The 27,824-nt window shown below is 41.5% G+C and overlaps 1 protein-coding gene across 2 annotated transcripts; it reads right to left on the bottom strand.

Annotated features, from left to right (window-relative positions):
* Positions 1-1,194: 1,194 nt before the first annotated feature.
* Positions 1,195-27,575, bottom strand: apol1 (apolipoprotein L, 1). Of its 2 annotated transcripts, none has more exons than XM_080777358.1 (35): positions 27,227-27,575; positions 27,039-27,098; positions 26,042-26,113; positions 25,641-25,700; positions 25,055-25,126; positions 24,354-24,425; positions 24,166-24,237; positions 24,009-24,077; positions 22,769-22,837; positions 22,591-22,662; positions 22,155-22,223; positions 21,971-22,042; positions 21,414-21,482; positions 21,135-21,200; positions 20,128-20,178; positions 19,232-19,282; positions 18,289-18,342; positions 18,137-18,190; positions 17,865-17,915; positions 16,566-16,643; positions 16,418-16,477; positions 15,942-16,010; positions 14,390-14,443; positions 13,648-13,719; positions 12,445-12,495; positions 12,176-12,262; positions 10,112-10,162; positions 9,435-9,521; positions 9,279-9,329; positions 8,949-8,996; positions 6,611-6,688; positions 6,161-6,200; positions 5,655-5,706; positions 4,157-4,529; positions 1,195-3,428 (listed from the first exon to the last, which is right to left on the bottom strand). In XM_080777358.1, exons 1-35 carry the CDS (start codon positions 27,227-27,229, stop codon positions 2,844-2,846), a joined length of 2,994 nt encoding a protein of 997 aa, XP_080633484.1. In that variant the 5' UTR covers positions 27,230-27,575; the 3' UTR covers positions 1,195-2,843. The 2 variants fall into 2 exon arrangements, with proteins under 2 accessions (XP_080633484.1, XP_080633483.1); XM_080777357.1 differs by having other exon boundaries at positions 18,289-18,348; positions 27,227-27,574.
* Positions 27,576-27,824: the final 249 nt, after the last annotated feature.

Here is a 27,824-nt window from a genome sequence, read left to right as displayed (position 1 = left end):
AATAAGCTAATAGCTCCAAAGTATTGACCAAAAACCTCTATAAAATGTACGCCGTTTGTTTACAAATTACAATACGTTGACTGAGGTAGTCCTCCGGTGAGGATGTGAGAACAACTGAAAGGTTTTGTCTTCCTCACCTGGGAATGGGGCGTGGTTACAGGTAGCACTACCTGTCTGGGTGGAAGAAATGCACTCACCTTAATAACTCAAGACCATGCTCAAGGCTCTGGCATGTCATTTACAGGCGACATTTTCAAAAAATGGGGTAAAAATAGTCTAAAAATTTAAGTTTTTTAGCAGTCTAGGCTTAGATTAGACGTTTCAACATCTAGACGGTCTACATTTAGACCATGTATATGTACACGTTGAAACGACGTTGTTTTATTAGATCAGAAAAAACAGTTTTTAGACCAATTATTTTGCCATTTAGACGTCTATTAGACTACAAAAATGCTCAGTGGGATTATATTTTATATTCCATTGAATTAAAATGTATTATTTAATTATTCTTTTTTTCTTCCAAACATTTGTGCATTTCATTATAGGCGCGCGCGCACACACACACACACACACACACACACACACACACCCACACACACACACACACACACACACACACACACCCACACACACAGAAATGGGGACTAAAACACTGACTCATTCACTGTCATGGCGATGGCGTCAACAACAAACGATACCAGTCTTGCTTTCGGTAGCTGTGACTATAAAGACCTCGAATGGGAGGCTGTTCCGACTTCCCAAAATAGACTGAATGCATTGCAACATATGGGTTGGACTTGGAGATTCTTCAGATAGGTATGGGCTGTTGGTAGTAGACCTAGTGGTAGGCCTATACACCAGATAATGTCACAATCTATAGGCTACAGTATAATGTATCATTAAGACTGTATATTAAAGATGTCTCCTGCTGCCACTCAACCAAACTGGATGTTATGTTTTCAGTCTCAGAGGTCCCATTCTCGGCTAGATTAGACCTGAGGTCATTACATGAGCACTGTAAGGACAAACACAGAGTACAATATGACTAAACGCTTATCTCTCGAAACTATTGTTGACTGAACAAATACTGCCAGCGTCAGAGTAAAATGAATGAAGCCATAGTAGGCTAGTATCAGCAGGAAGGAAATTAAGTCTTTTACAGCCCCATTATATTGCATTTCAACACAATCAAAGCAATGTTAAAACTGGTTTTATTAACAATTTGGTATGTAGGCTACTGTACATAAAATCCCATATTGCACATGACAGTACCACACTCCCGATCAGATCATCCATCAAAAATATACATTTAAATTGATTAAATAAAAACAGATCAGACAAATGGTCAGTTGAGCACAGATTTGAACAGCGAGCTGACACAAAACCTCCAGTAAAAAATGGTAAATGGCCAAGTTAAGAAAAATACCTCTGCATGGAAAGCTGACTGCGTCTATTACTTTTACAGACAGACTTTATCATAGTTCCTTTTTATATGGTAATTGTTTTATTCACGTTTACTTTTAACTCGCTTTCACGCCTGATATACAGTTACCGAAAATAGCAAATTTACAAGATATATTTTCGGAGCGTTAAGTATAACTCAGGTTTTTCTCTCCAGATTGTATTGCATTAAGCTCTTTGATCCAACACTACACTTACAGTCTAAAAACTCATTTTTCAAATCCCTGCTTGACAGAACCATAACCATAAAGATGGAGAGCCGTGATTTTTGTGAGTTAACATTACTCTAATAGAACCCCAGGTGTGGTTATAATATTCAAATGCGTCTTCCCTGTGTATTTTTGGTTTCTTCCCGAAAGCCAAAAGGCAATCGAAAATTCACCACTTTAGTGACATAACTTTAGTGACATATAACCCTAACCCCTCTCCATTATCATACAACACACAGCTGTGGGCGAGGCTTAAATTCAGGTGGTGGTGCTAAGGTGAAAACCACGTAGCCCATACGTACTAAATTAATTGGTGGGTGTGGCCACAAAAACCAAAACACATAATTGTAACACTTTCTGTACACTTTAAAAATAAATCTTCCTCCTAGTATAATCATAGTACCTGATGATCATGATTTAGGGGGAGGGGGATCACGGCACTCCGTCTTTCAAGGAAAGTATCTGGGGGATACTTTCATAGTTTGCATAGCAGCTCTGAAATCCACCAAACCAAGATATGGAATAAGAACAATCTTTAAGGTGCATCCTATCTCTAAGGCGTCATAAATAACAAAGGCACTACTCCAGAAAAGCATATAACAATCTCTATGTCACCAAAACCTGCTGTTAAAGATAATACGAAAATAAATAAAAAAGAAAGTCTCCCATTTACTAAAGCTAAACTTTAAACCACCAAAAATATTTGGCGATATTTTTGGATCCTACAGCATTCTCTGAAAAGACAATATTATGGCAGTTTCAGACATTGGCATGATACAGTATATTATATATTCAACACCCAAGCCTCAACATGAGTTCCAGTAGTGTACATGTCGTCCAGTTAAATTAGATTAGAGTAGTCTTTGGAACAGAAAGTTCAGGACTATTACAACTTACAAGCCTATACTGATCACCATTTTCCGCATTGAACAACATTCAAAATATTATCACGCGAACATAGACACAGGCCTTTTGTTAGCATTCATTAGAATCAAGTGTTGGATATGAAACTAGGCCAAATACTTTCAAAATCACCTAAAAAGAAGCATATATGTTGGTGTAAAAACGTCGGAATGTCGAAAAGGTGTGTGGGGGCGTTGTTTCTCTCCTGAACGTTCCATTCAAGACGTTAATAATAAAGTAGTTTTAGCTAGCTAGCCTTAAACGCGTTGATCAAACATATTCCCGATTCTCATAGTCCTTTTTGATGGCCTTTTTAATGCGGTCAATTTCATCCTCTTCTTCCGAACTGTCAGGCTTTTCATCTCCCGTCTCTTTCTTGGCCTTGTCCGAGGTAGCCGTGTCGTCGCCGCCGGTGCCCTCCGTGGAATGCAGCTCCTCTCGTATGCTGTTGAGCTCCACCAGGCCTTCGTGGAGTTGCTGGGCCACCTCCCTGATCTTGGCAGCAAACTCCGACTTGGCCCCTTTCTTGAGCTCCTTGGAGTCTTTGGCCACAAAGTAGATGTCCATGCCCACGAAGAGCCCGGTGAGGACGCCCGTGGCCATGCTGGCGATCTGCACGGCCCTGGCCGCCGTGCTGCCGGCCACGTTGGCGATCTGCACCACGCGCATGATCTCGTTGGCGTTGATGAGGATGGCCTTGCCGGCCATGGCGCCGTCCTCGAAGAAGTTGCTGTTGAGCGCGGGGAAGTCCCGGTTGTAGGCGTGCTTCCTCATCTTGAGCAGGTCGAACTTGCGCAGGTGCTCGATCCCCTGCTTGATGAACAGCATGCACTTGTTGAGGTCCGTCATCTTCTCCTGGTAGGGAGGAAGATTATCGATTAGTTCATTGATAGTTGATAACCGTATCGATCAATCACGCGATTAATTGATAAGGGGCATTTTTAGGACCAAAAGGAAAATTCTTGTCTGAAACCTGAAATGAGTGCAGAAACATAATTGCTTTGATGTATATAACATTAACGAGCGTCAACAAGCATCTGCTAGACACAGACACACACACCTTCCCTCTGCAGTGCTTTATGGAGTCTGTCTAGTCCTTAATATGATGGAATAAGGATTACTGTGATTATGGTAAGCTTACATTTCATATCACACACACACACACATCATACCTGTAACTTCCACTAGTCCACCAAAAAGTTAAAAAGAAATCTAAATCTAAATCTAATCAAACTACTAATTCTAGAGATTGCGTCCTCAGAATGCTTCCTCAGAATGTGTGGACAGAATGCTTCTGAGGACATATTCTGCACTGTGATTGGTTGAGCATCGCATAACGGGTGTGGCACAGAGGGAGGGAGAAGGGAGTGATGGTGAAAAGAGAGTACAGTAAAGTACAGAGTAGTACAGTACAGAGTACTGTGAGGCATACAGCCGTCCTCACGTGCCTGCGTGTGTTATTTTGGCTGTTCTTAAGCCCGCATGGGTATGGATTAGTAATAATGAATTAATTCAATGAATTGGAAATCGATAATGTATTAATGGCAATTCGTCGATTATAAATGAATTGTTAACATCCCTACCTGGTAGTCCTCCACGATCTTCTCCACCTTCTTGCGGTCCATGGAGTTGTTCACCTGGTTGGAGATGCCGGCGCCGCCCGACGTGAGACCGCCCGCCGTGGCCACGCCCAGACCCACTGCCGTGATGATGAGCGAGGTCCCCATGGTGACGGGCGCCAGCGCCAGGCCCACGATGGTGGCCACGCCCCCAACGGCGCTGGTGGAGCCGCCGGTGATCTGGGCGATCTTGGTCTTCTTGTTGAACTTGTCGAGGTTGTCGGCGATGGCGTTCAGGTCGATGACATGCTGCCACAGGTTCTCGGCGCGCTCCGAGAACAGCTTGTTGAAGACGCGGATGCCCTTCTGCACCTTGTCGGCCGTCACGGCAAACGCCCTGGCGTGGAAGGAAAGAGAGACAAGGCGAGTTAATTTGAGCGAGTGCAGTCGTTCCAAAATGTTCCACTGTCAGGCTTCACGCAGGCAACACTATAGCCTCTATATACTGTGCCATGTGAAAAAGCAAGCGCATCAGAATCATATTGATTTTTGCCAAGGTATATCTATACAGCAATTTGCCTGGGTGACATCAGTCTTATGTTACCAAGTGTGAACATACAGGTTTGGCAACATGATAACCTACTGAAATGCAGATATTATTAGCATGTAGTCGTTCAATTGAGTTGTTTTACACACCAAACTATATCTATACTTTAACATTACTCCAGTTGACACTTACTGTAGCAACTAGCAAGGTATTCTTAACCACCTATACCCTATAAAGTTTATAGGAATAGCGAAAACAGCAAATCTACAAGCTTACAATGTCTAATGGTGCAACACGTTGCGAGCATGTAGATCTGCAGAAACTTTGCCTATTTTCCCTGAATGTTATTATTTGGCTATTATTTGTTTGTTTTCTTTGTTTTGCACATTAATAATGTATCAGTTTAACCATATTTAGTTCATATAACTTGCCATATAGGGAAAAGGGAACACACAAAAAGAAAAGCAACCAAGGAAAGATAAAAACAAAACAAAAAAACAAGAATAAAGACACACACACACAAGCACTGCACACGCAAACACATTTGGTCAGACCTTAGATCCACTAGCTCATCAATAGATTTGCAGCTGAGGGGAGGGGGGGAAAGTATTATATTATAAGCGAGGAAGGGATCCCATATCTCATGAAAGTTCCTAACAGAGCATCTCATTGTGTATCTAATTTCCTCGAGCTGTGAATTATTAAAAATGTCTCTCAACCAGGGGACATCAGGGGTAGTTTGGGAATGCCAAACAGAGCGGTAATGGCATTAGGCTCAATAGGTGTCCCAGTTAACTTCCAGTCCCAGTCAAATCTCAGTCCAATATGCACATGCAAGATTTACAAAGATGGACAAAAATTGCACATGTGTCACAGGTGTCTGGTGGCATTTATCACAGGTGGGATAGATGGGATCAATGTATATTATTATGTGGTGAAAACAAAAGCCTGTTTGACACCAGTTTGGTCACTTACTTAGCCTCTTCTTTCTCTGTCATGTCCTCATCTTCAGTCACGTCCTCCCATTCTGTAGCAGCAGAGAGAAACAATCAGCCATGTTTGTGTTGTATCAAAGCCAAAAGAACACGCACCCCTTGTTACTTTATAGAACCTTACATTTAGGTCATATTACGGTACGTGAATAACATACAGTATTTGTCACTCGAGAGAATATTAGTTTCCATTACGACAGATTAAAAATAACTTCATACTTAACATTTAACCACTTGAACCCCAGCCTCCCAATTCTGGGGGGGAACATCACCAAAAATAGCAGAGCTACAATACAAGCGCTCAACGTATCACAACTTGACTCGGCTATTTTTGGCGAGGAGGTTTGGTGGTAAGTATAGAGGGTTTTAAGTTGTTAAACTGTCGTGATATTGATGATTGAAATTCCAAATATGATCAAAGTATTGAGAAGCATGTGTGTAAAGTGTGTGTGTCCATGGGTTTGTGTTTAATGTGTTTTTGTGGCTTACGTTCCACTGTTCTCCACCACTCCATGAGGCCCTCGAAATCCTGAAAGACATTGTTACACTTTGACTTTAACCATTTTCACCACTATCTATACAGCCAAGACGTTCGAGTAGGGGTGCAACAGTTAATAGAAGAAAAAAATAGAAGAAAAAAAATAGAAGAAAAAACAGCAGATATACTGTATATGTTCACAAAGAGTCGCAATTCAACGTGCCATGCTTGCAGATATTCTGGTTGAGCACACATATAATTGATTTAGTCGATCTATCCTAATCTAAATCGATACGACTGTTTTAATGTTGATTCGTTACATTGAAAAACTGTGACAAAACAGAATAATCATTAAAAAACAATCACAAAAAAGAAAAGAAAGTAATTGATAGTTGCAGGCCTAATTTAAAGCATCATTACAACAGCTGTTGTTGTTGCCCCCCCCCTCCCCAGATACGCACCTGCATTTCCTCAGGATCAGTCCGGTTAATCCGCAATTCCTCCAAGCGGTCAAACAAAGGCTTGCTCGCATTTTCAAGCTGAAATTAATAGACATACAGAATTTAGTTTCAATTCCTTTATTGTCATTGCAGGTGCTATGCAATTTAGTTGAATTATTATTTCAGTAAAACTAGAACAGTGCCCGCTGGGGGGTGATCAGGTGTGATCAATTGGCTAATAAAGGCTGCAGCTGATCACGGGCATTGAACACCCCTAGAACAGAACTCCATATATTGGAGATGATCTATGGGTGATCAGTGCTGTACTGGCCATATATGGGGTGTGTCTTGAGTGTACAGGGTTTGATGAGGTCAGATCAACATATCAACATATGGAATGTCAGAAAAGGTCGCTCCATATATGGAGTTCTAATGGTTTGATGTCAGAATATCATTGTGATGTCAAAACAGGCCAGCTCCAAATATGGAGATCTAGGGGTGATGTCAGAACACCATTGTGGTGATGTCAGAACAGACCAGCTCCATATATGGAGATCATGGGGTGATTTGCATTTGGGCCCTGTCTGGAGCCTGGCAGGCTTTTGTGATGGTTCTGGACAACCGTGGGTCTGACTGACTCGAGGCCGGGCACTGCACTCCCTGTGGTGGGGTGGAACGTGTGTGTCAAATTTGAAGTCGGTGGAGCGATGCAAGTTGGAAATGCATGCCCCATGCACCCAGATATTCTGTCTGTGTCCCTTTTATGCCCATATATGCAGTTCTTTGTCAGGCATGCCCAAATATGGAGTCTATGCAGACGTCAGAATGATGTCAGAACAAGCTAGCTCCATATATGGACACTGGGCAGTGGTCCCTGTACAGAGCCCGTTCAGAGGCCTTTTTGGGGAGGTTCTGGACGACCGCGGGGTGGAACGCGATGGTGTCGAATTTGAAGTCAGTGGGGCGAACGGTTCTGGAGTTACGTGGACTACAGACAGACAGACAGACAGACAGACAGACAGACAGACAGACAGACAGACAGACAGACAGACAGACAGACAGACAGACAGACAGACAGACAGACAGACAGACAGACAGACAGACAGGCAGACAGACAGACAGACGCACACGGTGCATGTATAGTTAGATAATGAGATAATATATTTAGAGTCGTGTATTTTCTTTTATATCCATAGGGTATTGTTAGTACAATATTTCCACATGTTCAACTGACAAGTGTGTTCAAGTACATTTTACCCCACATTTTTAGCACATCTAAACATAGAGTATAGGTGAGCATACGGTACAGAGAGAGAGAGAGAGATATGAAGGACATAGAGAGAAGATAGAGAGACAGAGAGAGTGAAAGAAAGAGACATACAGAGAGTGACAGAGGGGAGAGAGGAACAATCAAAATATCTCATTGACTGAATGATATGAAACGACAGACACAAAATCAGTTTCTGTTTGCTGAGTCGGGGGGGGGGGGGGGGGGGGGGGGGGAGTGGTCATTGTCATGCTGAATGAACGCACAGCTCTATTTCTTTCAGCACCGTTTTGAAGAAGTGAGAAGGGGCCTAAATCTCCACGGTGCACACAGAAAAAAGGAAGCAGAGAAACAAGTCTGGGCACATTGCAGCCTCATCTCCTCTCACTATGGGGACATACAACAACATACTGTGTGGCAGTGAGGGGGGCAGTGTTGCCATGTTCGCTTATTATAAGCAACTCTGGGCTTGTTTTTCTGTAAAGTTGCTTGTAAATATTGGTAGTTGCGTTGTTGTTGTTTCTTTCCAATTGTAGTTATTTGTTTTTTATTTAATTTTATTGTTTAAACCATGTCAAGGATGCATTTGACCAACGCAATGAACGCATTTCTTCAAAATGAATTATATATTCCGAATACTTAACTTTTTCTTTCCAAAATATTTTAGAAAATAGCAGATCTACAACGCAACTATTTTCAAATAACCAATATAGGTTTACAGTGCTCATGTAGCCTAGTCACTTTTGGGCTTGTTTTCATAGACCTGGCTGCTTGTTTCTCTCGCAAAATCTGGCAACAGTGATGATGGGGGCAGGTTAAAAAAAACCGGTTAAAAAAACCCAACAACCCCCAACATTTAGGTCATAATTGTCCCTGCTGGGAGCCTGGAGAATGCCCCTGAGGCCAATCTGCAAATGGCTGCAGAAGAAGCATTGTTTTCAGGGAGGAGCGAGGAGTCAGGTGACACTAAACTAAACCCATGTCATGTGACAGGTGTTTTTGCAATGCCAGACATGTTAGACACGACACATTTCAGGTGGTGTGTTGAGATGTACAAAACGTTCGAGGGACTACTGTATACTTCTACGGTACCTCAGCTGCCTCATCACTGGCAGTAACTGCGTCCTTCTTCTCCTTAGCCTGAAACACACACGGTTAAGAAGAAAAGCCATGATTTAGCATTTTGATAATCTTCCGTTACGTCACACACACACACACACACACACACACACACACACACACACACACACACACACACACACACACACACACACACACACACACACACACACACACACACACACACACACACACACACACACACACACACACACACACACAGGGTGTGGTTAGGACAAACAAACATGGTAACCATGTGAAGTAACAAACCGTACACATCGTGTAATTTGAATGTTACAGTACCTTAACTCGAGGCCTGAAGGGATTGTGTTTCTTGGGTTTCTTGACTTTGGTCTACAAAGCATAACATGAAAAGTGTTAACTAATAGTAAATGTTAGAAACCCAGTTGTCAAGTGAAAACACGTGTCAAACATGTGGAGAGTCAATGTGTCTCTCACCTCTTCTGTCTTGGCCTCTGCCTTCACCTTACTGTCCTCCATGAGTGAGCTCTCTTCTTTCAGACCCTCATCATCAGATTGATCCTGCTATAAGAAAAAACAACAGAAAAACAATGTTGAATTGCTGGGAAATCTGAAATCTGTTTATTTTTTATCCAAGTTAAGTTTTTTGGGCCTCCAAAGTGTAAATATAATTACTGAAACTAGGAAAGGGTTATATAACGTTATATAATATTTCTGTACCTGAACTTTTGTAACCTGTGACATATCTCCAATATAGCTGTTGTGGAATATTCAATCAAGACAAGAAGCAGTCCTAAGAAGATGATGTGATAGGTATGTTTTGGGGCACTGTAGCGGATAAATACTTTCACGCAATAAAATTAGACAAGTAAACATAAATGGCTAAATATTTCTGCCATGAGATTAAAGCAATTATGCTGAGGCAGCCAGCCGAGTTTGGCAGAGCTCCCATAAATGGTGTCATGTGTAATCGCTGCCCTACAGGTGTTTTTTTTATCTATGATGATAACATCATGTAATGAGAGAGAGACTCCTATGGCCCTATTGTTTGGCCCTATTGTTTAATCACACCATCATGCAAATAAGATTATACCAGCAGCTACACATGCTAAAGAAAAACAGACATGGGAGAACATTGTGTGTTTGCACGTTACCTTAGCCCGAGGCATGAATGGTTTGTGTTTTTGGGGCTTTCCGACTTTGGTCTGAAACACAACAGAATGAAAAGTGTTACAGTAATTCATCGGAAGAGAAAACACTGTCTTAAAATGGTCATTTAGCAGTTGTGACTATGCGCTAGGGATGGACATAAATTCTACATGTTAAATGAATTGTAAACATCAGAGTTTCTGATGCAGCTTATCGTGATTCGTGATGTTTGTTTGAAATATTTCGAACAAAGTGATGGATCAACCATGCAATGGAAGATTAAACACACACCCATGCTTTATGCACATCTTTATGCTTGATGCACATCGAGCATGCATTGCAGAGCAAAACCACAAGACTACAACCGGCAATCCAACATCACGTCATTTACAAGCACATTCCAGCACCACTGGGAGGCAGCCAGATCAGAGCATAACTAAAAATACATCGCATGGATGCACCTGGGACGTATCCTCAGTGATGTATCCTGAGGACGTATCCTCAGTGATGTATCCTGAGGACATATCCTCAGTGATGTATCCTGAGGACGTATCCTCAGTGATGTATCCTGAGGACGTATCCTGGGACGTATCCTCAGTGATGTATCCTGAGGACGTATCCTGGGACGTATCCTCAGTGATATATCCTAAGGTCAACAGGGTTCCAATAGCATACCCCTCATACGACCCAGCCGGGGTGATCAAGTCCCGACTTACATCCCAGTAGCTACCCTCAATCAGTCCCACTAGGGCAAAACCACACAATCCGTTGGAACTACTCCAGAACTACTCTGCCAGGGCTGGAAGGTACACTTCTGGTGCATGGAAGGACTAGGCTCTGTGGGTTGTCTCCTGTCCGGGCCCCTCCTACGTCTCACCAGGACCTGTGCGTTGCACCAGAGTCCCAGCACCAGACACTTCCATTCAGGAGTGGTGGGCAATGGTTCCCGTTGCTGCTTGCATGGCCCTCCTAAAGGCCTCACCGAGGGTTGTTGGGCTTGGGGTGCTAAACCATACTGCTCACCCGGGTGCCGTCTACATTCCGGCTGTCACCCGTCTCTCTGGTGGTCACTGGTCACCAGACTATACCTGGTTGTCACATAGTCTATTCCTATGAGTCACTATAAATAGAAAACCATAACAAAAAATACATCACATGGATGAACCTGGGACGTATCCTCATAGCTTAGTGACCCGCAGAGTTGCCATGTTCCTGTATTATAAGCGACTTCGGGCTTTCTATAAGTCGCTTATACATTTTGGTAGTTTCTAAAGTGTAGTTGTATAATTGGATTGTCTAATGTGGTTTAAACCAGTAGTTCTCAAACATTTTCATGTGAAGGACCCCCAAATGAATATGGAAATTGTTCCGCTGACCCCCATCTGAAAATATTTTGTATTCGAGACCCCCATACAAGATGTGTGTTAATAAAATGTATATACCACCTCGCCACTTGTCTCTCTTGCTAAATCTGGCAACACTGGTTACCCAGCTAACTGACAACAACATGCTTCCTCTTAAGCGAAAGTGTTTTTCAGTTCTGTATATTGAACCCTGGTGATGCAGACATCAGATCCAACCCTGGAGAATCGGAGCTCAGGGATTTCTCTGTGTACCAGTTTTGGCCTTTGTCAGTGTTCCTACAATTCCCAGGATCTGACATGACAACACCCATGTAGTCTACATCAGACTTTACATCAACCTGATTCATATGAAGTCTGAAGTCAAGTGCCATTTTGAAATAAAAATATTTTGTCTTTACAATTACAAATGTAACTCCCACTTGGACAAATCTTTCAGCACAAATGTCAGTGACACACAGAAGCAGACTGTTCAGTTGTCCGGGTGCTAAGGGAACATTAGCACACAAATACAGTAGAGGTAAAGGTGAAAACCGTGATAATGTCCTGTTCATTTTCAGGTGAGAACTCGAACAGGGAAAACATGTAAAATCCACATCCCTACTGCGAGCAGGAAGCTTGATGGCCAGATAACCCAAGATGAAGTGGAAAATCACAGCTGGAAACGTCATAATGAACACACTGGTTGTAGAGCTAATGGGAAGTCACCTCTTCCTGTTTGTCCTGGTTCTCTTCTTTGTTTTCTTTTGTGGGTAAAGTCTCGTCTTCCTTCAGTCCCTCGTCATCAGACTGAGCCTAGCATAGGGAACAATGGAAGGAGTAAATAATCAATCAGAAACTATAATATTTGATATTCATCCTGATCCCACATACAGTACAGTGCATACAAATGGATGGTAGTGGTATATAAAAAGTTCACACATGCACACTACAGATCACGCAAGAGAAAGTGCAAAGAGTAATGAGAAATGGTGTACCTTGGCTCCAGCACGGGTCATAAATGGATTATGGCGTTTGGGTTTTTTCACCTGAAAATGAAAGAGGAGGGTCAATGAAACACAACATGCAAATAACACTTGTTTATTTCAAGCAATGATTGGATGAGCCGATTATCCTTCTACGTAGCTCGGGGTCATTGTAACTGCTTGACCACACAGCAGATTTTATTAAACAGCTGTCACTAGAGTAATTTTGTAGATGATAATAATAATAATATAATGATTTATTGTAATCCGATGGACATTATGGCAGGGACCCATGCAGTAATAGTATGGCTGTCCTCTCATAATCGAATAAACGATTCATCAGTTTGTGTAGTCTTTGTCGAACCAAGACTTATTTAAGACTTGCTAGTTGGATTTGCTTGTTTTCCATGCTGAATAAATTATTTCTTGACAAATAATGCTCAAATCACTTGTACACTATGAAATAACCCTTTAATCCTCCCAGTCTGTTAGGGCATTGTGAAAAAGAATGTTCAGATCTCAACCTCAGCGACCTGAAAAGGCTGCATGACTGAACAAATTCCTTCAACGTAATTTGCAATTTGAGATATAACGGTACAGTACATGGATTTTAGCTCTACTCTCCATTCAAGTCCCATGAGACTGAGTACACTTGAACTTGGAATATAATCTCATGACCCAATTTATATTTGTCACCTCCTGATCTGATAATGGCTTGGAGCTCAGCCCTGCCATTTGCATGGCACTGTGGTAAAGACAGGCAGGAAACAAAATCCGTATCAGGGCATGGGCTCAAATTACAGACGCAAACAATTCTACACTACTACAAACTACAAATACCACATCACAGTTGTATGCCTGCGTAAACCAGTAGTAGTTTACAGCTGTGTCCAGGCTTACAGTATATATTATGTAGGGATTGAAGACTTTGAAGTGATTTAATAAACATGTTTTTGAGGCCATGGTGACCTTGACCTTTGACCACCTACTTCAAATCAGTTAATCTTTGAGTCCAAGTGGTCGTTTGTACCACAATATCAAGATATGTGCATACTTTATACCTCATACTTTAAATGTTTAGTATGAGGTATAAAATACAGCAGCCTTGTGTTCATAAAACAGAAAGATTGGGTATTGGGTAAGACTGACTTTATGCATCTTTCAGGACCTTTCACTGCACCAACTAACTACCGCTCAACACGAGGTCAGACTTACCACTTTGCTTTCTGTAGTACAGCCCTCCTGTCTCTCCACCGTCTCATCCTCCCTCAGTCCTTCATCGTCTGACTGACTCAGCGGGAGCACAACATACAAATAGCCAACAGCATTAAAAACTAAATGAAAAGGGTCACACAATGGCACTATGGCTGTTAGGGCCCTTGCACACAGTCAGATTTCCCCCCAAAAAACAGACAATAATATTTAATCACATAATCCGGATTTATACTTTGACTATTAAAAGAATCTACAAGCTTTGCATCGCATATATTGGAATGGGTTGTGAGCGTGTAGATCTACTAGCTTTGAAGACATGCCCAAAAGAAGGACGAAGGTTTGAAAGTTGTTAAATATATTCTTCCCATCAAACCCAGTTCGATTCCAGCATTTCTTTAGATGCATTCAGAACCTACTTAGTAGGTTATTAACTTAGCTTACTAACTGGACAACAAATTGCATCATACTCTGTGTGCATGTGCAAGGGCCTTTACTTGTTGTGTGTGTGTGTGTGTGTGTGTGTGTGTGTGTGTGTGTGTGTGTGTGTGTGTGTGTGTGTGTGTGTGTGTAAATGTGTTTTCGATGTGCATTGTCTGCGTGTGTGTGTGTGTGTGTGTGTGTGTGTGTGTGTGTGTAAATGTGTTTTCGATGTGCATTGTCTGCGCGTGTGTGTGTGTGTGTGTGTGTGTGTGTGTGTGTGTGTGTGTGTGTGTGTGTGTGTGTGTGTGTGTGTAATGTGCACCTGATTGTCCTTTTTCGGCTTCTGCACAGCATGTCTGACCGGTCTGTTTGGCTCCTGAAATTAGAGACGGCAGACGACAATAACTAATTATCACGCTGCAGTTTAATTGTTGCCACATGGTTCGTCCATACTGGCCTTGCCAAAGTAACTACACACAACACAAACAAGGATATGCTGACCTCTTGTTTTGCCACGGGACAAGGCCCCACCACAGCTCTGATACCGAGTGGATCACAAAAGGACACACAGCACTACAACATACCTAACCTCAGGCCACCAGGCTTTTTACATGGCAGGAAGCCTGGTGTTAATTTCAGCGTGGTTTAGTTTCCTGGTTTTCTTCTGGTCTAGTAACCGCGCCTACTCTAGAATTCTAGAAAGTGGTTTTACGGTGGGCAGGCGGGCTGCGTTTAGTTTTTGCTTTGTATTTGTTCCCCCACATGAATGCTCCCCCCTTCTTGAATCAAGTAGTCTAGTCTCACCAGTTGCACAATGAGTTGCAATAAAACATGGATAATACCAAATGAAGTATTCCAAGAAGTACTTGAAAAAACTTGACACATTTGTCAATACATATTTGATTCTGAGGGGAATCATTTTGAGGGAGCACGTTTTTGGTTTCTGCCCGCCCAACGACATAAAGTTATATTGAACTGCGAAAGGAGTTGATCCCAGTCTACGACATACAGTACTTGTCATCAGAGGAACCCACCACAACCACAATGACATAATCCAACTCTCACCAACCCCCATAGGCCCATACCACCATACTCCCTCAAGCATAATCATAATCTAGCTTCCTCCAGAGACGCTGCTAGTCTTCAATAACCCTGGCAACATCTGATAACCAGCTATGATAACCAGGTTCTTACGCACAGTCAATTGCACAGTGTTAATTTAACTCTGGGAGCGTACAAAATGTTAGTGAAAACACTAACCACCTCCCCCACCCCCCACCAAGCTCCACACTATGGGCTACCGGGCCTTCTGTTCAGCTGCCCCTCTGCTGTGGAACTCACTCCCAGACTCCCTGATCCTAAGCTCGCCCTGACTACAGAACATGTCCCAGAGCTAGTAGCTCCCAACAGTGTGCGACCAGCCACATGGGTGAAGCAGTAAAATCGCGTTCCCCTCCTCTGGGAATCCCCCCCCCCCCTTTCACCTTAAAATGAATATATCAAATTTCGGGGGTCCTTTAAATGAAAAAGTAAGCACCACTTTTTGGTCGCGAACATCTGCACATTGTTCCAATTAACTACGAAACAAAAGACGGATTCTCCTAACTTCTACAACAACACCCCAAAACGGACATTGCAGCTACTCACAGAAAAAGGCTCACATTTAAACTGCTTCAAGACACCTCTATGAGTCCGACGACATGCAGACCACTTGGGGGTCTGCACCTCTGCGGACCACCTGCCTAAAAGGAACATACATTCTGTGCCCATCCCTGTACATAATTTAGTCTGTAAAATAATAAAACTGTAATGTCTTCTGATTCAGAAGACATTGTGCAGAGCCCTGAGGGTGGTTGTACAGTGTATAAGACTACCTCCGCTGTGGGTTTGGGGGCACCAGCACCTCTCCCCTTCCTCTCCCTGGGAATCATGTTCTTGTTTTCCTGTGAAGGACAAATTAACAGTTTCATCTTAGAAGTGGAACTACTGTATGGGCCATTTGAGAATAGGTGACAGCCGCTGTCAGGGACAGAAGAGTAACAAAATGAGAAAACGTGTACAAATTGGAACCTTTTCAATTTCAGAGCTTCTGATACAGTATATTTCATTTTGGAATATAATAATAGCCATTAAGTATCGATTATCTTAACGATCCCCCCCCCCCCCCCATGAAGATGCTGCACAAATACATGCCATTTTAATTAATTTTCAAAATATAGGATTCATTCAAATCGATCATTTGAACGAATCAATTCAATTCGATAGTTTGATTAACCGTTTCACTCCTACAAATCATACTATATTAACAGACACCCGTCGTGAATCCAAATCGAACACCAATGTACTGTACCTGATGGTCCGTGGCTTTGGTCCCCCTCAGAGCCTCGTACGAGGAGGTCTGCTTCAGCTCCTGTTGGAACAACGACAGACAGCTTTAGACATCAGACTGGAGAACAGAACATGCAACAGAAGACAAATCACGACAATGCACTTCTTACCTCTTCGCTGGGTCTGGCCGGGATCTGTGGCGATTCATCTATTTCCTTCCTCTCTTGATGGATCATGTTGCCTTTGACCTGAGCAAGGACACACATGAAAGCATGACCACATGAGTGTCTGTCAGACACACACACACACACACACACACACACACACACACACACGGGGGGGGGCAGACAGAGAGTTCTGATGACGTTTAATCAGCGTTTCAAAGCGCCGTAGAGTGAGTGAGAGAGGATGGAAAAGATGAGGAGGTGGGGCAACGTTAGAGGAGAGGGTGGGTGTCTGTGTGGACAACATGAACTACTAAGCAATCAAAGAAGGAAGGTCACGGCTACTACATAGTTGAAATCTAGTAAAATAAACAAATACAAAAACACTATTCCCAGTTTCCCACCTGCTGAGGTTGAGCAAAACACCTCAATAGGGACTGGGCAATATTATCTATATTACTGTATATCCATATTGTGACTAGATCTGATGACGTTCTAACATCACAATATTGATAAAGGTATTTGGTCAAAAACAAAGTGGTATTTGATTTTGTCCATATGGCTCAGCACTACATCATCACCATCACCAACACTACAGCAACCCAGCTTGGTACCACCCATCGTCCATCCTAAAACACCACCCCTCTAAAGGATCCACCACCACCCTCATCCATCCCATTCACTCAGATCATTACTTTGTGTGCAGAACGGAACGGATTCAGTTTGGACATGGCCTCAGCGACTGTGTTCTGAGAGGGAGGAATACATCACTGTGAGATTTAAAGTTTGGTACACTTCTGTTCCATTCCCAGGGCTAATGGATCTTTCTTCCTGAAATAGGACAACTTTCTTCCTTTTGATGTATTGTAGCCTTGCCAAGGCAAGAAGGCATATGGCCCACAGTTCAGGATCCGATCTCTTACTTCTGTAGCGGTAAGCGGCTCGATGTAGATCCCCAGGTATGTCCCCTGGTCATGATGTATAAGTACACCCCCTGGACATGACACTAGTATGTCACAGGGACTTACAACCAATCAAACCTTTGATGGTGAGTGCCAACAAGCAGGGAGGCACTGGATCCCATTTGTATAGGTATGACCCAGCTGGGTGACCCCTGACATCCCAATATCAGTGTGGACACTCTAACCACAATGCCACTGACCTGGTGAATTTGATGTTCACTTTCTCTAAAATTCTTTATTTAGTTAGCCATTTTTGTTCATACAAATGAGCTATGGTGAGTGCCAATGCCTAAATTGTAGTATAATCCTAGGAGAAAAAAGGGAGGTCAGCACAAACACACACCTGTGTGTGGACGGATGGCTCCTCGTCCTCTTCGTCGGCTGCTTTCTCATACTGTGGGGGAAGAGACATCAAGAACAGTTTTCTTGGTGCTTCAATCTTTACTTTATTGGGTAATACTAGTGTGTAAAGAGACAGGAGGAAACCACAGTCAAAGAGACGGGACACATGCAAGACATGAGGGGAGTAATAAGGATTCAAACTCGCACACCCATGATTTTTGTTTTGTTGAAGGGTCACAATGGATGATCTTCACAATACCAAGTGATTCTCACCTTGTTCGCGGCGCGGAACGGATTCAGCTTATTCATGGCTCCGACAAACTTATTCTGATATCCAACAGAAAATAAAAGAGAACAGAATACTATAAGACCACATAGTTCACACATTGGAATAATAAATTCAGCTTTTCTTTTTACAAACAAACCTGCTTCTGAGTTGACTGTTCATTGTCTAACAGCTCACCATCAGAATCGGGGCCCTTCTCCTTAAAGTGGAGACAAAAACAACTTGCATTACTAATAGGCTGACTATGACTACGTTACTACTGTAGTACCCTGCTACTACTAATTCGTTTCGATTTCCACAAGCACTTCCAGCTATAGAAAAGTGCACAGAGGGACTTTTGTTTAAAGTGGGAAATTTGGTATATAGTCTTTTTTATTGGCCTGAAATATTGTCTGTTTACTATACATTCATGAATCCACTTGCTGACCGGCTGTTAGTATTGGGCAATTTATATTATAGGGGTTTCTTGTGACCCTACCATTAACATCCTATGGCAGGGGAAATTGTCAAAAATGTCAAAGTTTCCTTTTGCTTTAAGCAGCATGTGACATGTCAAACTAGGGGGTTTTCAAGATTCTGAATCCATTCCAAGCATTAGTTTTGCACAAAAAACACTCTTTGGGCCATTGCAATCATGACAAATGTGATGAGGTCAGCACAAATGCAATGCTTGGAATGGATTCAGAATCATGAAACCTCCCTATGTCACATGCTACTTAAAGCATAAGGAAGGTTGACATCTTTGCCTCCCATAGGATGTTAATGGTAAGAAACCCCCTATAAACAATTGCCCAATACTAACAGCCGGTCAAGTGGATTGATGAATGTATGGATGGAATGTATGGACCAAATTTCTGTGACTTGGCCAATCACTGCTGACCCGCCAACTGGAGAGTGTAGTGGTTGAGGGTTGAAACACTCTAAGAAGGTTGGAGACCACCTGATGACCTCTCTTCCAGGCCAAGGCATCCATTAGAAATGGATTATATTCGCATCTTTGATGCATTTACAAACTAGTTCAGAAACGGCTACCTAAAGGGAATTTGTAGGGAAAAGCGACAAGCTGCTTGTCTGGCACCCACCTGCTTGGTGTTGGAGTTCTCTGCTGCAGAGGATTCAGCCATCTCTTTATCCTAACACACACACACACACACACACACACACACACACACACAAACACAACTTGAGTAAATATACTTAGTTACTTTCCACCACTGACAGGAAGTATTGACCCGTTTCCTATAACCCATAAGTCTTTGCGTTTGTGTGTGCATAACTTCCTCCTTGGCATGACGGAATCTGGGAACCACTGGTTTATACAACATTAGGAAGCAAGCCCTAATAAGCTATACTGTATACTTTAGAAACAAGCCCAAAAAAACAGCAACCAGCAACTATGACAGAAAAAACTAGTCAAAAGCTGCTTATAGAGCGCCGCAGTCCCACCCCCTACCATGGCCCAGGAAATGATTCTCCGTTCATTTTCCTCATAGACATTTCAGAAAGTATTTATTTAAAGACGTTTATGCTGCGGACAAAGCCAACTCTTGTCGTGACAAATCATTGACAAGAAACTAAAAAATTCTGTCCAAACAAAGAATTAGAAAGTAGGGAAAAATGGCAGGTTACAACACTTTTTTGTTGTTTTTCTTCTATGTAATTATTTGTTTTGTCCAAAATATTGTGTGTGTTGTCATGATTTGTCACGACTCGAGTTGGCTTCGTAAAAGGTCTTTAAATAAATACCTTTTGAAATGTCTATGGGAAAAATGCACTGTGATTCATTTCCTGGGCCAGGCGTCGTCATGAAATGGGGCGGGACTGCGACGCTCTATAAGCAAACATGGCAACACTGGCTGAAGGAAGTGAAGCACACACACAAGGAGCCCCAGTACCTTCCCGCCGAAACAGGTCAATACTTCAGGCATTATGGCTGATGACTCATTTGACCTTTGGGTGCAGGGTGGCAAACAATCACCTGAGCTGAAGACTGGAATGGATTCCTGAGAATCTTACCCATCATTCCACCCTGAGGAGAAAAACAATCTGTGATTATATGACACTTGGTCTTGGTGACATGAACACAGTATCCGTTACAGTGCTAAAGAAACACACAGCTCAATGATTTTAGATTAGTTGTATTCATGCAGTTCAGTTCATGAAAGAGCAGAAACAAAGGGGATACAGGCTATACTGCATATAAAACGCAGGTGAAACAAAAAGCCAGATCCTGTTCATCCCCTCTTTAAATAATTCATAAAACTGACTTCAGTAAGACACTATAGAGCACATGCAGCAACCGACTGAACCGGGACATTTACAAAAACCCTTTTGTGCCAATTGCAATAACTTTGCTAAATTCGTAAACAACATTGACGCTGGAACAAAGTCAGTTTCTGTTGTGTGTACTGTGTATATAGTGTGTTTGTACTGTACTGTACTGTGCATGTACCTGTGTTATTGTGATTTACTGTAATGCATCAATATGTGAAGCCAAAGGCAAATGTACATATTGTGGATAATAAAGATAATCTTATAATGTTCTACTCAACATATTTGTCCTATTTTGGTTAGCTAGCCTTTTTTGTGTGTAACCATCTAGTTGGTTCTGGAGGAAGCCAACCGTGTCTACCTGCCCAGGGGCAACAGATGCAAATGAGCTGTTAGATATCTCTGGTGCAATTGCTTTTAACCACATGAACATTAGGCGAAATAGCCGATCTACAAGCTCACAACATGTCGTGTTGAGCTTGTAGATCGGCTATTTTCAGCAAAGAGCTTTTCTGTAGAGGGAAAAGGGAAGGGACCAGGTATAGACCCAAGTACGTAGAGTTTTTGATTAAGCGTGTGCTGTTCCTGTAATGATAAACAATAAATGAATGAAAACGAATGAATGAGCCTCCTATGATTGTCCATCTCTACTTGTGATTTTAATCGTTTTTAGATAATAGATTTCAAAAACACACTCTGAGATTTGCCTCTCACCTTCGAGGTCTTCTCCGTGAGACTGTCGCTGCTGACAGAGAGTTGGCTGTTTGCAGACAGGTCCTCCTGAAGCAGGAGGGAGTTGAGGGACACAGTGATGATGAAAGGCACATGGAATAAAGCTAAATCAAAGTCCTAATATGCAATTTGTGAAATGGCGTGAAAGGATCGTTTCAGATAGCAGATGGATTAATCAACCAGTTAACATATATATTTTGGGAATGAAACCCTTTTAGAACAGACGTGAAACCGTTACCTGACACCCCCCCCCCCCCTTACCTGAGACTTAGTTTTATCCCCCAAGGCCTTAGGCTTTCTGAACATTCCCCCAAACATTCCTCCTTTTTCCTGTGGAGAGGTAAACAAAGGGTGAGGCACAGCAAACGTTGAGCTCTTCCTTCTCATATAACGTCATTGTCGCGCAGTTTGTCCGTGCCAACATCATAAAAATCAGGGTGTTTGGGGGGGAATATCTCACATCTGTACAGTGATTTGATAAAACTTGAAATGCTTTGAAATTTAATTGAAATTTAATTTTTGTATCTTCATATTACACCGTTTTATGTTTTTTTCATAATGCCCTATTGTATATTTTGTTGTATGAGTGTCATGCAAAAGTAACATTGTAAATCGTCTATATCAGGAAAATGTTTAAAGGTTTTCACCTATAATGACATGCCCAACATTGGCATGGTAGGTTCAATGTGTTTCAAAAATGAAAAGAACTACATCCATTGGAACGCTAATTATATTATCCATTTTCTGAAAAGTGACGGTCTTGGACCTACAGGGTTTCGACAGTGTCTATAAAGAATATTTGGTTTAGTAGCTTTTACCTTCGTGTTATTATTTTCAGACAGATTGTCGGTACTCCCTGACAGCTCACTGGATGATGCTGATAGGTCCTCCTGAAAGAGAGGAACATGTGACCACGGGCAGTCCATTCATCGTTTATTACAACAAAAAGGAGAAAATGTGAATACACCAACTTCACAAAGACAACTACTACACATTACTCACCTGAGACTGGGTCCCAACGCCGGTGGGCTTGGCTTTTTTAAACATACCACTGAACACCCCTCCTTTCTCCTGGAAGACAAACAGGCCAAGGTTAGCTAAGCTAAAGTGGTGGGGGGGGGGGCACCACAGGACGCTATTATTGTTTCCGTATGAGGAGAGACATAGACAAGGGAGCACTTGTTTTCTGAAGAAGACTTGAGCCACCTCAGAGCGAGCTAAAGCGAGCGAGTAGCCATGCCGTTCCGAAGACTGCTTCAGCGGACTCAGCGCTGTCAAGGTTGTAAATCTTTCGGTAGTTTTGGTACCTCTGACATGTCTACTCTACTCTACACCGCCTCACGGGTGGTCCAAGTGAAAACAGTGGAGTGGTCCCTAGCCACGTTTCGGCCAATCACAACCCATGAATATAGCAACAATTTGGTTTAGTTGCCTTTACCTTTGTGTTGTTATTGTCAGACATATTGTCACTACTGGCTGACAGCTCACTGGATGATGCTGATAGGTCCTCCTGAAAGAGAGGAACATGTGAGCACGGGCAGTCCATCATTATATACTGAATATAATAATAGAAAATGTGAATACACCAACAAAGACACCCATGGCACGGTACTCACCTGAGACTGGGTCCCAACACCGGTGGGCTTGGATTTCTTAAACATACCACTGAAGACCCCTCCTTTCTCCTGGAAGATAAACAGGCAAAGGTTAGCTAAGCTAACACCATGGTCTTCAAAACACAGGGCGCCAGAGCAGCCAGTTGGAAAGGAGTTGAAAATGAATTATTTCAATTCATAAGATTTTTGCCAATTTAACCCCTTTCAGCCTATTTATCCAATCATTAGTAATACTTTTCTCAAAATCTCAAAAAGATTTCAATTCTACATTTTCTTGAAAATAGCCAATTTACAACTTCACAACTTCACGTAAAACTGTGATGCGCTGTCAGCTAGTTTGTGGTTTTTGATGTTAAACCCATAAACATTCAAGTATGTTCTACTTATAGCAACTATTGGGGACCCCCAAGCATTATACAGTATAGTTTAAGTCGGTTAAGGATTTCACTTATACTGTATATAAGTGTCTACTCAGGGACAGGCTCTATTGACTGGCTGCATCACACAAACAGCAACAATGCTGTTTCACTTTGCTGATGCATGCAGGTCTCTCCTCCCCACAGATGCAACCCCTCTGCCAAACCATTCACAACCCAGCCATTATTATGGGCATCACTCTTGTAATTACACCAGTGCTTCTCAACCTGTGGGTCTACATGATTTTGGTGGGTCCCTTGAGGACAGTAAAGTGACAATTTAAGGACTTTTAAGACCTTTCAAATTATAAAAATAAATTGTTTTTTGACTATTACTGTGTCAAAAGTAATCAACACACTACCGTATACTATTTAAAAACAAAAGGTCAAACATTGGCCAAATTGTCAAATAATTGTGATAATACAACAAGCTCACAACAACTCACATTGAGGTGTTGTGACTGTGAGCTTGTAGATTGACAGAAGTGGTGGGGGTACCCCAGTTCAAATATGATTATTTTGGGTTGTCATGGCCAAAATAGGTTGAGAACCACTGGTTCAGAAAAAGGCATGTCTGTCTATCCTAGGCTAATCTTGCAAAAAACTATATTTTTTTGTAATGGAAGTAGATTGGAAGTAGTTGGAAGGAGCCGAAACCTGAATTTTGAAGTCATTCGTAATAATGATGTCATACACAGCATGGTCACATGAAGTCTAAGAATCACATGGAACCTTCGCTGATATTAGACACCATCAAGTAAATCGGTAATTAACACTACTTTTGTAAGATAGGTTGAGTAACTAATTTAGTTCAATGGACTCACCTTCGTGTTGGAGTTGTCTACTAGACTGTCATTGCTTGCACCAAGTTCATTTCCTATTGACAGATTATCCTGAGGCAGACAAGATACAAGATACTTATTTCCCACATTAAAACAACATTCAGCACAGAATATTATGCAACATAGGATTTCATTTTACCTGTGAGGGCCTGCGATCCTGACCCGGTCTGGGGGAGCGTCTAAATATTCCACCCAGCACACCTGTTCTCTCCTGAAAACAGAAGTGGTGTGTGAAGGTTTATTTTGGGCAATTGAACAACTTCTGCATAAGTCAGACCACAAAAGAAATATCAGTACAACTGAACACAGAGCAGGAAAATAACTCACCTTGGGCAGGTTGTTGCCAGTTAAGCTGTCGTTGCTGGCAGATAGATCCGTATTTTGCACAGAGAGCGAGGCCTTCAACAATAAGAAATGGGTGTAAAAAACGATGTCCTCCCATTTTCAAACCAGTTTTGGAGACACCTGTCGTTAACTTGCAACATGTGTGGTCCCAGATTATGCTAGCAGTGAAAGCATTTTAAATCAAACTTGCCATCTTTCTTATGAAAGAGAATCATTGTCGAAAACAACAAATTGGAAAAGTGGTGGGAGAAAAATAAATCACACCCGCAGAAGTGAGGGGCGCTAATAATAATTAAAGTCTAACTAATGTTGATTAGATGATGTAATGGTGATGTAAAAAAAAACAGTGCAAACGCCATTAACAATAAAGAGACAATATGATGTAAATGACACATTATGATGTAAATGTTCCCTTCATTGTCAATGCGTTTACAAAACAAACATTGAACTAAAGACAAACATTAAACCTGTGTATAGGAGGGGCTAGCGCTTCTAAATATATATACACACATAATGAACAAAATTTACATATATCTCAGATCAGAAAGATTGTGGATTTAGGTTGATCAGTTTTCACCTTTTTGTCTTTTGTCTTAGTATAAAAGGTCTAAAGGTCACAATATTTATGAAATCAAGATATTGGACAGTGTTCATAATATAAAGGTTGGACATCTTCTACACACCTGAGATGCTGTGGTCTCCATGGCAGGCCTCGTGTTCTTCTTCAGGATTCCTTTGAACATGCCTCCTTGCTCCTGACAAACAGTTGTGACATGGAGGAGTCAATTAAGACCAGGCAGATAGATATATCAGTCACTAATTTACTTTGTTGTATTAGTACTTATGCAGCTGATCTGTTTTTCCCTCTTTTTGTTTGCAATTTGTTGTGCTTTTTTAAATGGATTTAAAGTCATACAATGTGACTTTGTCCTGTGTTTAATACATAACAAAACAATAAATATATGTTTGCCCATATTTTCCCTCTATAGCAGCAGTTATCAGCCACTGAGGTAGTGTGGTGGTGTTTTACCTGCAAAACATGTGTACTTTGGCGTTTTCTTTTCACCGTTTGTTTTGGTAGCCCAAAAACATCCCTGTCTTCTACCAACACAAACAGTGAAAACACCCAAATACAGTAAAACACCCAAATACAGCGCAAACAGTAAAACACCACAACACTACTCCAGTGGCTTAGAACTGCTGGCATAGACTGTAACCTATAAACTAAAATTGTAAATAAAATCCTGAAAATAAAAAAATTAAGATCACCTTGTTTTCAGTCAGACTGTCATTACTGTTTGAGAGCTCATTACTGGCTGACAGACCATCCTGCAGAGAGTAAAAAACAAATCACTGCCGTGTGAAGTGAGGGACGCTCTTATACATTATCAATGCAATCAAATCATCCAATCAAATCATCACATTCCGTGCTACAAACATACAAAGCTGTGCATGGGATGGGCTAGCGCCCCTCAAATCAAAACAAAAGGATCCAACATGAGAAAATGTTTAAGTGAATATGAATTACAAAATCATATTTAACTACACAATAGGCCTACTTGATATTTCATAAACAGCAGTGAGTATGTTCTACATACATACATACATACATACATACGTATACATACATACAGATTGAGGACCTTTCATTTGTATAATGTCACACATACCTGTACTTGAAGTGAGGGATCTATACACTTTGAGGACCTTTTGAACATCCCGCCGAACATTGCTGCCTTTTGCTGGATGGAGAGAATTGTACTTTACTTTAGTATAATGTTTAAAAAATTAAAATTAAATAAAAAATAAAACGAAAAGAAAACAATCTTGAACAATGGCCTTGTTAATGTTCACTTATAAAATGAATAGCAATGTTTAAAAAATATTGATAGATTACTTTATTAACAGTTTGCAATTAGTAGCCTACAGAGGTACAATTAAAAGCTATAGTTCAGGAATAAAGGGGCTATTACATTGATAGGTGGGCACATGGTACCTAAACCTTGTGGGCACCTCAATTAAATTGGCAGTTTTCCCCCCTAACAGGTAGAAAAGAGAAAAATAAAGAATAAATGTCTAGGCCTACATGATTTGAAAATGCTAATTTACCCTTCAACTGCTTGTTTATCCCCAAAATGACTAGATATCAGGTTTTGTAGAAATTTGAAGAAATGTTGGGTCTTTTTTATATTTCAATATAAACAAATATAACAGATAATATATATATATATATATATATATATATATTTATATATATAAATATAAACATCACCAGGAATTCAAGGTTCAGTTTCCCCTATAGGCCTATTCCACATGGAGGAAACTTCAGTCTTCAAATTGATGAATGACAGAATAACTTACTTTACTTGTTACAAACTTACATGGGAGGGACTTTAGTCTAGCCACAATTTGCAACTCTAGATTTTATTTATTTTCAATCTAGAGTTGCAAATTGCGGCTACTACAAGTCCAAGTCATTCATTAATATGCTATTTATCGTTTCGATTCCCAGCTGCGATGGCATAAATAAAACGAATGAATATGATAACTATGTTAAACAAATCTATAAACCTCCACAAAACCCCCGACGACTGGCCGAAACTGTCCACCGCAGGAAAACAGAGGTGTCAAAGGCATCAAAACAAATACATAGGCTATAGTACTCACTGAAACGCCTCCTCTGCTTTGATCATCATCACATTCCAAATCTAGGTGGTCGTAGCGGTCCTGTACAACAACGACAACACTACAACACTGTATGAAATATACTACAATGTTCTTCATCATATCTGTAAAAGATCATACCCTTTGATCATGTTTCTTAAACCCAACAAGTAGTAAACCTTCCAACTTACCATGGCGTATTGTGAAGTCAGCGACGTAGACCAAAATATCGTTTTGTAAGCCTATACAAAAATAAAAATAAAACGACCTCTATATAAACCCGACGTTCGTTGAGTTTGTTGATAAATATAGACCACTTTTTGATCACTGACTGGAGTGTTCGCTGGATTTCCTCTGAGCTCCTGCTCTCTCTGGCTGAGAGGCTGTACGTAAAGCTCAAGGTTGGGAGTTTCAGTCTCTCCCTCCCCAATGAGAGGCTGCGTTACACACACAAGTACAACGTAATGGCCTCCTCCTTCTTTCCCTTGTTGACTTTCATAAAGAACAAGCGAGAGAGAGATAAGACAACCTCTTGGAGAAACCAGAAGAACAAGTTCTCAATCTCCACACTTCTCGCCGTTCTGTCTGTCTGTGTCCTCCCACTCCTCCATTCCTGGCCGAGAGAAAATATGGGCGTGGCTCGCGTCACCTGCTTCGAGGTCATGTTACCGTTGTAATATTAAATCACCAAATCACAAATTGTCTTATCATGTGCCACTGCACTTTATTTTACATTACAGATTAAAACCTATTAGTTAGTTTGTCTTTCTCTTTAACCATATACTAACC

The sequence above is a fragment of the Protomyctophum bolini genome, assembly GCF_963924005.1.
Source record: "Protomyctophum bolini genome assembly, chromosome: 12".
Classification (NCBI taxonomy): Eukaryota; Metazoa; Chordata; class Actinopteri; order Myctophiformes; family Myctophidae; genus Protomyctophum; species Protomyctophum bolini.
The sequence above is the reverse complement of the archived record's forward strand: the minus strand, read 5'-3'. Positions and strand labels throughout refer to the sequence as shown.

What these genes read in the sequence shown, in the direction of transcription:
- apol1 (XM_080777357.1), bottom strand. An exon ending in ATCCCTCACTTCAAGTACAG is followed by an intron (nt 25,701 to 26,041) that starts GTATGTGTGACA and finishes TACTCTCTGCAG; the next exon opens with GATGGTCTGTCAGCCAGTAA. An exon ending in ACCAGGACAAACAGGAAGAG is followed by an intron (nt 10,163 to 12,175) that starts GTGACTTCCCAT and finishes GTTGTGTTTCAG; the next exon opens with ACCAAAGTCGGAAAGCCCCA.